Below are 16161 nucleotides of genomic sequence, written 5' to 3' on the forward strand. Positions count from 1 at the left end.
TCCTGAAGCATTTCTTTAGTGCCTCTCAAGATTCTAGGAGACCCTTAAAAAATTAGAGAACTGAGAACCAAAAGTAACATAATTGATGTTGTATATGTAGATATATAAACAACATGTTCCTGGAACCAACCCTAAGAGATAGGAAATTCTAACATGTTGGGGCAGAGGGTAGGGGAAATGTCCTGTCCAAAAGCTCAAGGTTTTGTTTACTTGTTTGTTTGTTTGCTTTTTGACACTAATTAATAACAAAAAAATCACAGAAATACTGCAGTGATTAAGTTTTCTGTTGAGGCATTTCAGATGAAAATCATTTCATGGGCTTATAATTCCAAAAGCCAGTATCAGACACAAGGTCTGCCTTAATGCTATCAAATTAAACCATGGCAACTGATACATCTAGTATCCATCTGTTTCAAATTCCAATTTTGTGTTTGAGTTTATAAAGTAACTGAAAGCAACCATATTATGTATATATTATATATGTTATTTAGAATATGTATATTCAAATCTGGTAACTTGGTTAATTAAAGACTAGGAGAAAAAGTTGACATAAGGTACAACTGGGACCTTGAAAGGCTTTAATTAATTTCTCCTTCTTCTCGTGCCTTCATTTACTGCTCTAGGCACAACAAATGTCCTATATTTGATTTGAAACTTTATTATCTAAGAACTAAAGTTGAGAACCCCCATTTAAACATTCTTAATGTACTTATGTCTTGAAGTTATTAATAATATTCATGTCTAATTTTATAGAGTCATTGTAAAATAAAGAGTTACTGCATCAAAGTATGGCTTTTGGGGAGATACTATGGAAGAAAATACAGAAACCTGGGACATACATCTCTGTACAGGGCAGCATTTAAATTTCTGACTCCAACCACAACTGTGATTGTTTTTAGTTTGTTAACTGCCTGGGAGTGTTATTTTAAGAAAGCAGAAGCACCATCATTTGCACAGTCCTTATAGATCACACACCTTAGCCCTGACTTTTCAGCTTCGGTTTCTCAAAAGGATTGAAGTCAAGATGAGGAGCCCTTTGTTTTTCTGTGGAGTCCTAGCCATTTTTGTTAAGGCTGTTCTGGTAACAGGTACGTGCTGTTTTGAAAATTAACCCACATAAAAGGAAAAATGGAACACAGATCTGCTTTTTAGATTTAAATTTTTATGTTTGCTTTGGTTAGCTAACCAGCTGGCTACTTTTTCTAACATGCCTTAATCTTTCTATGGGCAGTGATCTTTATGCAGAGAAAACTCACTGTAATTTTTTTATTCTTTTTTCTCTTATTTGTTTACCTACTATAACTTAGAGAAAAAGAAAATATATATTTGTGAATAAGTATGGATAGCTATACTTACATAAATATCCATTTTAAATCTTGAAAATCAGTAATCCTCTTCTTGAGTATCTTAAATGAATATTCTGGAAAAATGAAGTAATAATTACTATAACTACCATATGGGATGCATTGGGCTTTTACTTCCCTAGAGAGACTGATACTAGTTCTAACCATTTCCCTGAATCTGAGCCTACAGATTTAGTATGATAATTTAACAGTGTTTAGTCTTGTACAGGTTGCTTATGTCTCCCTGGCGTAACTTTGGTTGTTTTGTTTACTAACCTTTGAAACTACTGTAGAGAATGGAATACACTCTGAATACAGATGTAATAATTGTCATCTAGAAGGGTAATGAGTTAGAAGTGATGTAATTTGGCCTGATGTTTTCTAACACTTACTGAGCTTACTCTTATTTCAGAACAGGGTATGATGTAATTAAGAATAGTCATTTTACATATATTTTTATACTAATTTAGCATTAGAAATAATGCATTTCTTTTTTTTAAGATTTTATTTATTTATTTGACAGAGAGAGATCACAGGTAGGTAGAGAGGTAGGCAGAGAGAGAGGAGGAAGCAGGCTCCATGCTGAGCAGAGAGCCCCATGCAGGACTCAATCCTAGGATCTTGAGATCATGACCTGAGCTGAAGGCAGAGGCTTTAGCCCACTGAGCCACGCAGGTGTCCCGAAATAATGCATTTCTAATAATATTTTAAACAAAAAGATAGTAGTATTAAAACAGGTACAGTATATGTATCTATATATGTAAATAAATGTTCATGAACATGTTTATATACCTATAAACATATGTAAAACATATATAAAAGATCTATCATTGAGTACATACTATTTTCCAGGCATTATGCTAATGGCTTTACATATACTATTCCATTTAATTCTCACAATAACCACTTGAGGGTAAGTACTATTAATATTTCTAACATATAGGGGTGCCTGGGTGGCTCAGTCGTTAAGCGTCTGCTTTGGTTAGGTCGTGATTCCAGAGTCCTGGGATCAAGACCTGCATCGAGGCCCACATCAGGCTCCCTGCTTGGCGGGAAACCTGCTTCTCCCTCTCCTACTCCCCCTGCTTGTGTTCCCTCTCTCACTGTCTCTCTCTGTCAAATAAATAAATAAAATCTTTAAAAAAAATATTTCTAACATATAGTTGAATCCATTGATCTTCAGAGAAGCAATGTAACTTACCTACAGTCACACAGCAAACATGTAGAACCCAGGCCATCTCACCCTATAGCCCATGGCCTAACTTCGATCCTATTCTGCCTATATTGGAGAATCACCCTTTAGTAAACTCATTATGTTCATATCTACTGTGTGTTGTTAAGTATATTTTATTTGTTTGAACTGAATTAAATTTAACAAATATTTATTGGGCACCTGCTATGTCTTAGGTACTCTTGGAGTAAAGCAAGGCACAATCTATAACGCAAGTTTATTTGGAAAAATATTGCCAGTAAGTGAGAATGTTAGAAACTTTTAAGGCTTGGTGAATTGACTGTATTTGTACATTTCCTGGTAGATATAGTAGACTGCCTGATATTTTTATTTAGTAACAGTAAATAGTAATAAAAATTAATAGTTTTTTTCCTAGGTTTCTGGTAAGAAAATACATTTTATACTAAAAATAAAATATAGAAATTTTCTATTTAAGAGTTTAGTAGTCAAGTCACATACTTGACTCAATCTGTATTTTTGTTAGGCATTACACATTCATTTGTATTTTATTGAGAACAACATTTAATAAAATAAGATGAAATCAGAGAGAGAGATAAACCATAAGAGACTCTTAACTACGGGAAACAAACTGAGGGTTGCTGGAGGAGAGGTGGGGGAGGGGACGGGGTCACTGGGGGATGGACAGTAAGGAGGACACTTGATGTGACGAGCACCGGGTGTTACATGCAACTGATGAATCACTGAACTCTATCTCTGAAGCTAATCATACACTATATGTTAACTAATTGAATTTAAATAAAAAAATAAAAACATTTAAGAGTCATGAATATAGGAGTAGGGAAGAGGACACCATTTAAGTCGTCTTATTCTTTTCAAAATGTTAAGAGTTATATTATTGTCTTGTATTCATAATGTTTCTTCTCCAGTACTATATATACTTTTATCAGAAGATGTATGAAGAAGTTACGAATAATGCCATAATAATGCATAGTAAAGTACTTCCAACAGAAGTACAAAACAATGGTCTTAAATGTTTTTGTAATGACTGTTATCATCAAGACTGAAATACTGCAATTAGGTCCTCTCTGCTTTGGGACACCTCTGAAATAATTAGACTTCCAGTTACAATTATATCTATCCTGATCATTTAACCTTTGTAACTTCAATTAATGTGTTAAATATATATATTTTTAAGTTGAGACTTGATGGGAGAAATTTTAAAGGTCATTTAAAATTAAGATTAAAGTTAAAATTATAGAAATAAAAACATATTTAGTAGGTTAATTTTATGGTAGTGGAGTATAAGTTTGTCTTAAGTACCCTACACTGACTAAAAGCTAACATTGGTAAATTCTATCAAATTGAGTATTCTAGTTGGGAAATTGTACTATAGTTTTTCAGGATGTTACCACTGGGAGAAATTGGGTAAAATATATATGTGTTCTCTTTTTAGTATTTATTATTACCGCATGTGAATTTACAATGATTTAAAAAAGTTTAATTTAAAAACAAAACAAAAATATATCAAACATCATCATTATTGTTTAATTAGCACTAATAAAGTTGTTATTGATTCTTCAAATGCTTGTTAACTGATCTGAGTCCAGATAATGTGAAATTTTCTTTGCTTCTTCCTTGCAGCAATTCCCAGACCTCTTTGTCCAATATTCAGATTCGACAATAAATGTTGATACTCGGAGTTAAGGCTTTAATGGTCATCTGTGTATCCATTCACTTACTATTTTTTCTGTAAACAGCATATTATATTAATATGAGGTACAAGTAGAGCTTGTACCTCACAGTATTTTCTAAATTGTTTTTGTAAGTTCATAGCACTTTACGTCTATATCTTTTAAAATAATTCCTATAGGAAATATTAATAAATATAACACTTATTAGTTTATTTGATTGAATCATTATGCCATGATAGCCTTGTTATTATTATGAAAAAGAAGAATACAATTAAGTTTAGGAAAATTGCATTAAAGAATATTTAAACATCTCACAAAAATGTAGGGTTATCTTGGGGGAAAATGTGCCTGTTCTTAACTGTAATCCAATCTAAGGAGAAAAAAAGAATGTAAGTGGGAGTTCAGGAAGGATGTGACACTTCTAACTGGGACTTATAAAGGCTAATATTATTTGTTGTTCACTTTTGAATTATTACTTTGAAGTGAGAGACATCTAGTCTAGATTTTTTTTTCTCTATCATTTTGTCATTTGGCACTGATATTTGTAAGGCTACATTATTCAGAGCTGTGCCTGTATTAAAAACATTAGATGAAAACTAGAATTCTTTTAGCCCAGGTTCCCACAGATGGGGCCAAGAGAAAAAGAAAACAATTTGTCTGAAGTGCATTTGGATTTCCTTCACGACGCTGTGAGATTCCACTTAGCATGTTAGATTAGGAAAGAGGACAAAAATGGAGAAAACTGAAACTGATCAATTATAAAACTTAGTTTTTCTACTGGAAAAAGATAAACTGACCCAATAAAAGTATAGAAATACCTTTCCCCCCTTTCTTTTTTTTTAAATTATTTTTATTAACATATAGTGGATTATTTGCTTCAGGGGTACAGGTCTGTGAATCGTCAGTCTTACACAATTCACAGCACTCAACATAGCACAGACCCTCCCCAATGACCATAACCCCCCCCCCCCCCCGCTACCTCCCAGCAACCTTCAGCTTGTTTTGTGAAATTAAGAGTCTCTTATGGTTTGTTTCCCTGCCGATCCCATCTTGTTTCATTTTTTCCTTCCCTACCTCCCTTTCTCCCTTTCTTTTTAATGTGTTTTATTTCTCAAGCCCAAGACGAAGATGGAATGACTGTTCTTGCTGACAACAAATGTCAGTGTGCCCGGATCACTTCCAGGATCATCCCTTCTCCCGAAGACCCTAATGAAGACATTATAGAGAGAAACATCAGAATTATGTACGTGGCTCTTTAAATTTCTTTTATTTTTTCATGTCGTAAGCAGAGATACTATCTGATATTAGCCATTGTTTGAATGTATTGACTGTAATACCTATGTCTCTACTTCTTCTTCTTCTTCTTCTTCTTCTTCTTCTTCTTCTTCTTCTTCTTTTTAAGGGAGAGAGAGAGAGTAGGGTGGGGAGAGAGGCAGAGAGAGCGGGAGAGAGAGTCTTAGCAGGGTGGGCATGTAGCTTGATGTGGGATTCTATCTAGCAAACCTAAAATCATGACCTGAGTGGAAATCAAGGGTCTGTCACTTCATCAACTGAGCCACCCACTAGCCTCTCTACTCCTCTTTTTGATGTGTAATACTTACATGAACCTGTTTCCATAGATATTATCTATGTATGTATAGATACACATGTACTTTATGTGAGGATTAAATATGCTAAATGGACAAAATTAAATATGCTAATGGAAAAAAGCATCTAGGACATTGTTTAAAAACCCAAAGTAGTACTCATACATGTTTATTATCTTTCTCATTATTCAAGGCTTCTTCTGATATTACTAGAGCCTTTACAATCCAATAAAGAAGAGATTCATTCATTCATTCATTCAGCAAACATTTACTGAGGGCAACTGAACGCCACTGAGGATTGGAGCTGGTGATCCAACAATTTATATAAAACACAGTCCATGCCATCAAACAGTTTACTGTCTAGGGGAGCTTTAAACAACTTAAAAGGCAATTGCAATGCCGTATTGTAAATGCTGTGATAGGAATCAATGAAGGTGTTATGGGAGCACTAAGGAGGGGCACCGGGTCCAGTCCTGGGCGGCAGTGGGAGGCAGGCAGGGGTGTTGGAGTATGCGAAGGCAGCGGCGGTTAGCTGGCCCAGTGGGAGTGACCCAGTGGGGGTTACCTGGCCCAGCGTGTGGGGAACGACAGGGTTGGTAGGTGAGGCAGATCATTCCAGGCAAAGGAGACAGTTGCCGTGCCGATTGTATGAGATCACCATAGAATGCACTTCCCATAGTGCCAGGCACATTGCAAGTACTTCATAAATGTTAGAACTCTGGGTACTTTGTGGTTGTTAAGACTCGGAGATGAGAAAAACATGGCAAGTTTGTGGAATTGCAAGCAGGTGTTTCCAGCTGGTGTTTAACGAGGGTGGCCGCGGGGAGAGAGGGGGCTGGCGAGCTGCAGGTGGATCATCAGTGCCTTCTGTGCTCTTCTCTGGGTGGGGACACTGTGGGGGTAAAGCCGAGAAGAACATGGGGCTTGCATTTTAGACGCCATTTTGGCAAGAATGTGGTTAATACATTGCAGGGGTCAAGACTAAAAGAGGAAACTGCTGTTATATAGGAGAGGAATGGCAGTGTCTGGAACGAAGTGCATAGATTGCAAAGACCCAGAATCAGCGGAACTGTGGGATGGATTAGATGTGGGTCATCACAGAGAGGGGGCACCCAGGAATGGGATCTAAGGGCTTGACTCGGTATCTTTGGAGACGGTACTGCTAAATCCGCCCTCACCTTTTCCTTTGTGTCATTTGGTAGGGAGGGGGGCATGGGAGGAGGAATGATGGCATGTATTTTTGCATCAACACGGACGGGGCCGGAGGAAATTATGCTGTATGAAATAAGTCAAACAGAGAAAGTCAATTATCATATGGTTTCGTTTATTTGCGACTCATAAGGAAGAGCATGGAGGACATTAGGAGAAGGAAGGGAAAAATGAAGGCGGGGGGAATAAGACGGAGAGACAAACCATGAGAGACTGTGGACTCCGAGAAACAAACTGAGGGTTTTAGAGAGGAGGGTAGGGGGATGGGTGAGCCCTGTGATGGGTATTAAGGAGGGCACGGATTGCACGGAGCACTGGGTGTTGTACTCAATGAATTATGGAACACTACATCAAAAACTAATGATGTAATGTATGGTGACTAACATAACATAACAAAAAATTTAAAAATGAGGAATAAAAAAAGAAAAAATGTAAAATTAATGAAATTACCTCAACTATTTGATGTTACCTAATTTTTCATGGAACATCATCCAATCAGGAAGTCTGGAGTCCAGTTACAGTTTTACTACTTAGTTGTTATGTGAACTTGGATAGGTCATTGAGATCTCTGGTTTATAATTTCGGTATTCCATAAATATGGATAATAATGTCTGTCCGTTTATTCCATAAATATTGAACATATTCTACATGTCACACATCTAGAAAAGCACCGAGAAAACGTAAATGGTTTTGCCTCAAAGAACTTATGTAATCTGGGGAAGCAACTTCTCTACAGACAAGAAACTATATGGCACTTATAATAAAGATACGTAAACTTCAGGGCACCTGGGTGGCTCAGTTGGTTAAAGCCTCTGCCTTTGGCTCAGGTCATGATCCCAGAGTCCTGGAATCAGGCCCCACATCAGGCTCTCTGCTCAGCAGGGAGCCTGCTTCCTCCTTTCTCTCTCTACCTGCCTCTCTGCCTACTTGTGATTTCTGTCTGTCAAATAAATAAATAAAAAATCTTAAAAAAAAAAAGATGTGTGAACTTCAACGAGATATAAGAGGAGGAGTTTGTTCAGGAGTGAGGCTGGATCATCATGAAAAGGGGAAAACTTGAGTTGATTTTTGAAGGAAAAGCAGGGCTTTGCCAAGTGAGCAATGATCATTGTCAGAGGAGTTTCTGTGAGGTTTACTTTGAATGGGAAATGTTTAAAATATGCAAATTACTGTGAAATCTGACTAATAGTATTACTGTAGAGTGGTTTTAGTGTTATAAAGTGCTAAATGTGCTAAATTCCTGATGAAATAGAAAATGCTGTCCCAGCAATATACCTATTACTAAAAAAGCAGTATCTGTTCATTTCATTGTTTTGATTTATTTTCTTTCTTTTTTTGTAGTGTTCCTCTAAACAACCGGGAGAATATCTCTGATCCCACCTCACCAGTGAGAACCAATTTTGTGTACCATTTGTCTGACCTGTAAGAGATTTTCCTTCATGCTAATATAGATACGGACGTTAATAACTTTATATTTGTTAGTAGCAATGTTTCTGAAAATACGGGGTATAAACATTTACCGATACAATTTGAGCTTTTGAGTATGTTAATTTCTATGTTAATTATTAGATATCATAAATTTATAAAACTTTATCACAGATAAAGGTTAGCTATGAATTTATTCTGAATAAGAAATTATTGTCAGTAGTACGGAAGGGCCAATTTGTCTTAAGTTAAGTAATTAGATTTCAGACATATTAATATGCAGCTGTTTCTTTGGAAGCTATAGAATCCAACATCAAATACTTCCTTTTCTTAAAAATATTCTGCCTTCCTTGTTACTGTAAAGAACTTGTTTAATCCCAGTGTACAGGTGGGAAAAACCCAAGAGAGTAGAAGTTGTTGTATGGCATAGACAAAACAATCATATTATATCATTAATTATATTGTTTACTTTCAACTAATTCTTTTATATTAAAGGTTGAAAAATCCCATTACCTATTCCGTAGAGTAGCTGAGGTCTGAAAGGAGTTATGAGCAAGAGCTGCTAATTTTGGATAGAAACGAATATTCACTCATATTCCGAGACAACAGTTGACGGGGATTGTCTAATGAATGCATTTGTTTTTCAGCTGTAAAAAATGTGATCCTGTAGAGGTGGAGCTGGACAATCAAATAGTTATTGCCTCCCAGAGCAATCTCTGTGACGAAGACAGTGAGACCTGCTATACGTACGACAGAAACAAGTGCTACACGAATTGGGTCCCTTTTACGTATCGCGGTCAGACCAAAATGGTGCAAACAGCCTTGACCCCGGATTCCTGCTACCCCGACTAATTTAAGTCATTGCTGATCGCACAGCTCCTTTTCTTGAAAGGCTCTTCATTTTGATCCAGAAAGTTCATGTATTTACTACCAATGAATTTGAAAAAGTGATTTTTTTTTGTTAATATAAAACTATCCCCCCAAATAGAAATAGTAACATTATTATTTTTATTGAAATTACTTTTCAGCTATATGTTCTCACTCTAAGTATTAAAATCCCTCATAGTCCTTGCCCAGAGGGTTATATGACCTTGAGAATTTAATTTCTAGCATTTAAAAATAGACAAAAGGATAAACTAAAACTCAAAGACTAAAAATCAGAAGACATAATCAAATTTCACTATTTTTTTTGGCCTTGCCTTGGAGAGCCACAGCTTTTGCACCTTCCACACTCTTCTCTTTTTAAAAAGTATCACGTGCAGAGAAAATTTATGTGTAAACAAAGGTCAATTACATGTCTTCACTAGAAAAATAATAATTGGAAAATATGTTTTGGAAATAATTGCAAAAATAATTTAAAATGGGGTCTCCCTTAATGAAACCAATGAGCTGCAAGTGACATAATTAAATGCATAATTAAAAAAATATACTTTGACATAGTACAGATTTGGCGGCAGATGATACAGACTCTTTTTGATAATCAGAGAGTGTAAGAAATTCCCATTGGAAATCATCTATGCTGTAACTGTATCTAATGAAGTATGTATCCAAAATATGTATTCTCTAGCACAGCTTAAACAATTAAATAGATTCATAAGCATATATCTGTGTGAAATAATTTATTGAAAAGTTTACTCGTGTTAACTTCATTGCATGTAAGGTAAAATACAATTTATTGCTGATGAGCAGTTCATAAGTATGGTATAATTATGCATTAATCACTGAATTCATACATGCACATATTTGAAGTAGCTTTGTCATTTAAGCCTAAAATTAAATGAAAAGGCAAGGTCCCTCTTGACAAACATAGTGTTTACCATGGCACATAAAATTTCTCATGGCAGAAAGCCCAAGGCCAACTGACATAGATACCCAAGGGTTCTGTGGAAAGTAAATGCTGACTCGGGGTTTAAAATAACAGGAGACTGTTTGGTAAAAGTCAGTTTCCTGAAGAGGCATTGTTCCTTTTTTTTTCTTTTTTTAAGTGGGAACAGTAATTACTCATAACTTCTACTGTGTTCATATGGATTTTTCAGTGTCGGGCTTTTTGTTGTTGTTGTTTTGGGGGGATAAAGCTTGGAAACTCTAGTGCTTCCGTAGGAAGCATAGTTGATGCATGAAAGACACATCATTCTTGACTAATCTAGTGTGTGGTTTTAGCCAAGTTTTAAAAATTTTATCTAATTAGTAAACATTTACTAAATATTTATGCCATGCAAGGAACTGTGCTACACTTTTTTGGCGATTAAGCTGTGATTAAGTGCGCTCCAAACAGTACCACTCACTCCCTAGGCGTCTGTCTGCTCAGTTGTTGGCTTCTCATGAAGCTCACCGTGTTTTTCAGAACTGTAAACTCTGTTTCCTTATCCTGGTTTACTTCTCCCTGTATACGTATTACCCTCTTGTGGACCATATAATTTACTTATTTACCATTTTATATTTTCTCCCCCCAACTAGAGTGTAAGGTCCACAAGGGTGGGCATTTTTATAAATTTACTCAGTGATGTATCCCCAGCACCCAGAATAGTGCTTGGCCCATTGAGGTGCTCAGTACATGTTTGTTGAATGAATGAGCATGAATACAGTTTACTTGAGGAGACAAGACATACACATAAAAACAACAATCATTTGGGGCGTCTGGGTTGCTCAGTGGGTTAAAGCCTCTGCCTTCAGCTCCGTCATGATCTCAGGGTCCTGGATCGAGCCCCACATCAGGCTCTCTGCTCAGCGGGGAGTCCGCTCCCCCCAGCCCCCCCGCCCGCCTCTCTGCCTAGTGATCTCTGTCCAAAAAAAAAAAAAAAAAAACTTAAAAAAAAAAGGACAATAATTTAACAGAATCTCATAAAGACAAACAAATAGGGCCCAAAGTGTTACGAGAATTTATGGGGGCACTTACTGTTGGGGAATGTGGTCAAAAAAGATGTGACCACTGATTGACTCGTGAGCTGCACCTGGGCACTTAGAGGCTTCTCTCCCCCTCCCTGTCTCTGGAATGTTCTGGTTCTGCTAGCCTATCCCACTCCTGGAGGCTGCTCCAAGGACATTGCCTTGAGATAGTGATGTGGTGTTGAAAATACTTGCATAGTATACATGCTTGAGCCAGTTAAGGTCTCTTTATAAGATTTTACGATTTGGCAGGCAGGTGCGGGGGTCCATTCTTCCTGTTGCTGCCCAAGACAAGTCTCATATGAAAGTTTCCTTTGCTATTATTAAAATTGCCACCTACCAGCATGGAGTGGGCCTGCTTGTTTCTTTGGTTTCTTCCTGACCTCTGCGTCAAGGGGCTGGTTTCAGGTTATACCAGGAAAGTCCCCGAGAGGCCTGTGAACCTACATTTCTCCCTCCCTCCACTAGTTTTATTGAGATATAATTGACATATAACACTGGATAACTTAAGGCGTACAACATAATAACTTTGCATATATATCTATTGTGAAATGATTATTGCCATAAGTTCAGTTAACATCTGTCACTTCATACAGTCACAAAAATTTTTTTTCCTTGTGATGAGAACTTTTAGGGGGAGACTGTTTCTGAAGAGGGTCCTCTGTTCTTTCCCCACCCTAGCTTTAGTTTTTCTGCATATTCAATAGAAAACATTTTGGGGCTGGGGCGCCTAGGTGGCTCGGTGGGTTAAGCCTCTGACTTCAGCTCAGGTCATGATTTCAGGGTCCTGGGATCGAGCCCCGCATCGGGCTCTCTGCTCAGTGGGGAGCCTGCTTTCCACCCCCACCCCCACCTGCTGCTCTCCCTACTTGTGATCTCTCGCTCTGTCAAATAAGCAAATAAAATATTAGGGGGAAAAAACATTTTGGGGGGACGCCTGGGGCTCAGTTGGTTAAGTCTGCCTTATGCTCAGGTATCGAGTTCTGCATCGGGCTCCTTCCTCAGTGGGGAGCCTGCTTCTCTCACTGCCTGCTGCTCCCCTCGCTTGTGTTCTGTCTCTCTTTCTCTTTCTGACCAATAAATAAATAAATCTTAAAAAAAAAAAAAAAGGGAAAGTGTTTTTGGCTATTGTGGACCTTGCTGCCATAAGAGATTCTTAACCAAAGGAAGTAAACTGAGGGTTGCTGGAGGGGGGCAGGGGCGGGTAGGAGAACGGGGAACCGGGCGTGTGATGTAAGGCATGAAGGGGGCGGGTGATGTGAGGAGCATTGGATGTTATCCGCAAACGATAACGGCTGAGCTCTAGAGATAGAGCTGAAACTAGAGATGAAACTAGAGATACTAGAGATACTAGAGATACTAGAGATACTAGAGATACTGAAACTAGAGATACTCTCTGAAACTAGAGATACTCTCTATGTCTGTATGTTAATTAATTGAATTTAAGTTAAAAGAAAGAAAATGATTTTGTTACCACGTGGCAGGTTCTTGTAAGAAAGAGTCACTGCATCATGATATGACAGCTGAACGATGACGGCAAACCGACGGTTCTGTAGGTCTTGCTTCTTGCAGAAGCTCAGTTAAACGCTGAGACCCAGCACGTTAATAACAATTTGGCCACTCACCATGTGCTAAGACACCAGTCTAATTGCTTTATCGAGCACTGACTCATTCAGTATAAGTCCAGAGCCGCTGCTGCCTTTTAAGGGAGGCTTGTTGAAGAAAGATTGTCCTACATTTGCTTGTATCACTGGACAGTTACCAGGGGAGCGCTAGGGAATCGGCATAGAAGAGGCAGCTCAGAAGGGACCGTTGGCTCCTTGCAGGTGGCTTCTCTGACCGATGGCTCTAGCAGGAATCGCCGCGTTTGTGTGAAAGGTCCATAAGCTGCCTCCCAGCTAATAATGATCGAGTGTGGCAAGAACACCAAGACCGGCTCGTTCCTGGGAGACACAGGACTCCCCTGATGGGTGACAGACTTGACTTCCCAATCAGTTTCACTACAAATTTCTTGGCGCGGCACTACCCTTAGCTATTACCTACCCAGTCTTCCTTCCTATCCTCTTTCCTTCACCTGGGCCAGACCTGCAGTAGGGTCTGATAGTTCTCCCGGTGTTCTTGGGCTCCTACCCATATTCTCTTACAGGCTTTTTTTTTCTGATAAATCTCTTGCACCTTTAATCTCATCTTGGCTTCCTCTTCTTCAGGACCTAAATTAAACGAATAAAGCTAATTATGAGGTATCTGATTTAATGATTGTGATACTGAGCATTCTTCCCATGCCAGGCGATTCACCTATGCCATCTCATTTAATCCTCACACTAACCCTTTGGGTGTTACTTTTATATTGTAAATGAGAAAACCGACTCAGTGGGTAATTAACAATTTGACCAGTTCCGTTGTCTAGGAAATGGCAATGAGACCTGAACAAATATTAATAGACGTTCTTTGGCAATCATTTATTCTCACTAATAACATTTTCTCAAAACCCATGAAGCATTTTGAGGTTAATGTGACAAATTCATTGACCTGTCAAAAAAGTAAATTATTTTTGTATTTCTTGTCCTTTCTTTTTAGTTTGAATTAAATAGATATTTTTAAAAGACAGGCGTAAGTGGGTATTCTTGGTGAGAATGTTTTCCTTCTGTAGAGTTCTTGACAAGTTAGCCATTTACCCGAGTGAGCACACTCAGCACCAGTAGAGAAAAAATGTGTTAATTAACACTAGGAGTAATGCTTTTTTGTTACAAGCCCTTAAAATCCAGTAGACCCCAGCCAAGTGTTCAGTTTTCACTTTAGGACTATTGTTATTTCTAATTGTTTTACATAACTTAATATTCAAAATGAATCATATTTATAGTACCATATCATAAATACACCAATGTACACACATTCATAATCAGACATGTGTGGAGTCCCTAACCTAGAAGCAGTGGGATAGGAAAATTAACCTTTGATACATTTCCCAGGTCTTGGGGATGGCAGTGTAATATAGTGGGTAAATCCATGGCTTAGGTTGAAATACAGACTGACTGACTGAATGATAGGTCGCTAATGGCAAGGTCATTGAATCTAAGGTTGAAAAATGGGGGTAAAAACAACTATCTTAGAGACTTTAAAAGAATAATTAATTAATTGATTAATTTTTATTAATATATAATGTATTATTTGCCTCAGGAGTACAGGTTTGTGAATCATCAAGCTTACACACTTCACAGCACTCACCATAGTCCATACCTTCCCCAATGTCCATAACCTAGACACCCTACCCCTACCCCTCCAACACCCAGAAACCCTCAGTTTGTTCTGTGAGATTAAGAATCTCTTATGGTTTGTCTCCCTCCTGATGCCATCTTGTTTCATTTTTTCCTTCCCTACTTCTCTAACTCCCCACTCTGCCTCTCAAATTCTTCATATCAGGGAGATCATATGATAACTGTCTTTCCCTGATTGACTTATTGTGCTCAGCATAATACCCTCTAGTTCCATCCACATCATTGCAAATGGTAAGATTTCATGTTTTTTGATGGCTGCAGAGAATTCCATTGCATATATATATATGCCACATCTTCTTTATCCATTCATCTGTTGATGGACATCCAGGTTCTCTCCATAGTTTGGCTATTGTGGACATGGCTGCTATAAATATTCGGGTGCATGTGCCCCTTCGGATTACTACATTTGCATCTTTATGGTAGATACCCAGTAGTGTATTGCTGGGTCATAGGGTAGCTCTATTTCAACTTTCTCAAGCACATCCATGCTGTTTTCCAGAATGGCTGCACCAGCTTGTATTCCCATCAACAGTGTAGGAGGGTTCCCCTTTCTCTGCATCCTTGCCAACACTTGTCATCTCCTGACTGGTTAATTTTAGTCATTCTGACAGGTGAGAGGTGGTATCTCACTGTGGTTTTGATTTGTATCTCTCTGATGGTGAGTGATGTTGAACACTTTATCATGTGTCTGTTGGCCTTTAGGATGTCTTCTTTGCAGAAATGTCTTTCATATCTTCTGCCCATTTCTTGATTGGATTCTTTGTTCTTTGGGTGTTGAGTTTGATAAGTTCTTTATAGATTTTAGATACTAGCCCTTTATCTGATGTGTCATTTGCAAATATTTTTCCCTATTCTGTCAGTTGTCTTTTGGTTTTGTTGACTGTTTCTTTTGCTGTGCAAAAGCTTTTGATCTTGATGAAGGCTCAATAGTTCATTTTTGCCCTTGCTTCCTTTGCTTTTTGGTAATATTTCTAGGAAGAAGTTGCTGCAGCTGAGGTCGAAGAGGTTGCTGCCTGTGTTCTTCTCAAGGGTATTGATGGATTCCTGTCTCACATTGAGGTCTTTCATCCATTTTGAGTCTGTGTGTGGTGTAAGGAAATGGTCCAGTTCCATTCTTCTGCATGTGGCTGTCCAGTTTTCCCAACACCATTTGTTGAAGAAATTGTCTTTTTTCCACTGGACATTCTTTCCTGCTTTGTCAAAGATTAGTTGATTATAGAATTGAGGGTCCATTTCTGGGCTCTCTATTCTGTTCCATTGATCTATGTGTCTGTTTTTGTGCCAGTACCATACTTTCTTTATGATTACAGCTTTGTAATAGAGCTTGAAGGCTGAAATTGTGAAGTCAACAATTTTGATTTTCTTTTTCAACATTCCTCTGGCAATTCAGGGTCTTTTCTGGTTCCATATAAATTTTAGGATTATTTGTTCCATTTTTTTGAAAAAAAAATTGATGGTATTTTGATAGGGATTGCATTAAATGTGTAGATTGCTTTAGGTAGCATAGACATTTTCACAATATTTGGTCTTCCAATCCATGAGCATGGAACATTT

The 16161-nt window shown here is 37.8% G+C and overlaps 1 protein-coding gene across 1 annotated transcript; it reads left to right on the top strand.

The window, feature by feature from the left end:
* The first annotated feature begins 850 nt into the window (after window positions 1–850).
* On the top strand, window positions 851–10048 carry JCHAIN (joining chain of multimeric IgA and IgM). The gene is made up of 4 exons (XM_082726329.1): window positions 851–1088; window positions 5343–5469; window positions 8363–8443; window positions 9094–10048. The coding sequence occupies exons 1-4, from the start codon at window positions 1025–1027 to the stop codon at window positions 9296–9298; spliced, it is 477 nt and encodes a 158-aa protein (XP_082582455.1). The 5' UTR covers window positions 851–1024; the 3' UTR covers window positions 9299–10048.
* Window positions 10049–16161: the final 6113 nt, after the last annotated feature.

Source organism: Mustela nivalis, assembly GCF_964662115.1.
Source record: "Mustela nivalis genome assembly, chromosome: 4".
Taxonomy (NCBI): Eukaryota; Metazoa; Chordata; class Mammalia; order Carnivora; family Mustelidae; genus Mustela; species Mustela nivalis.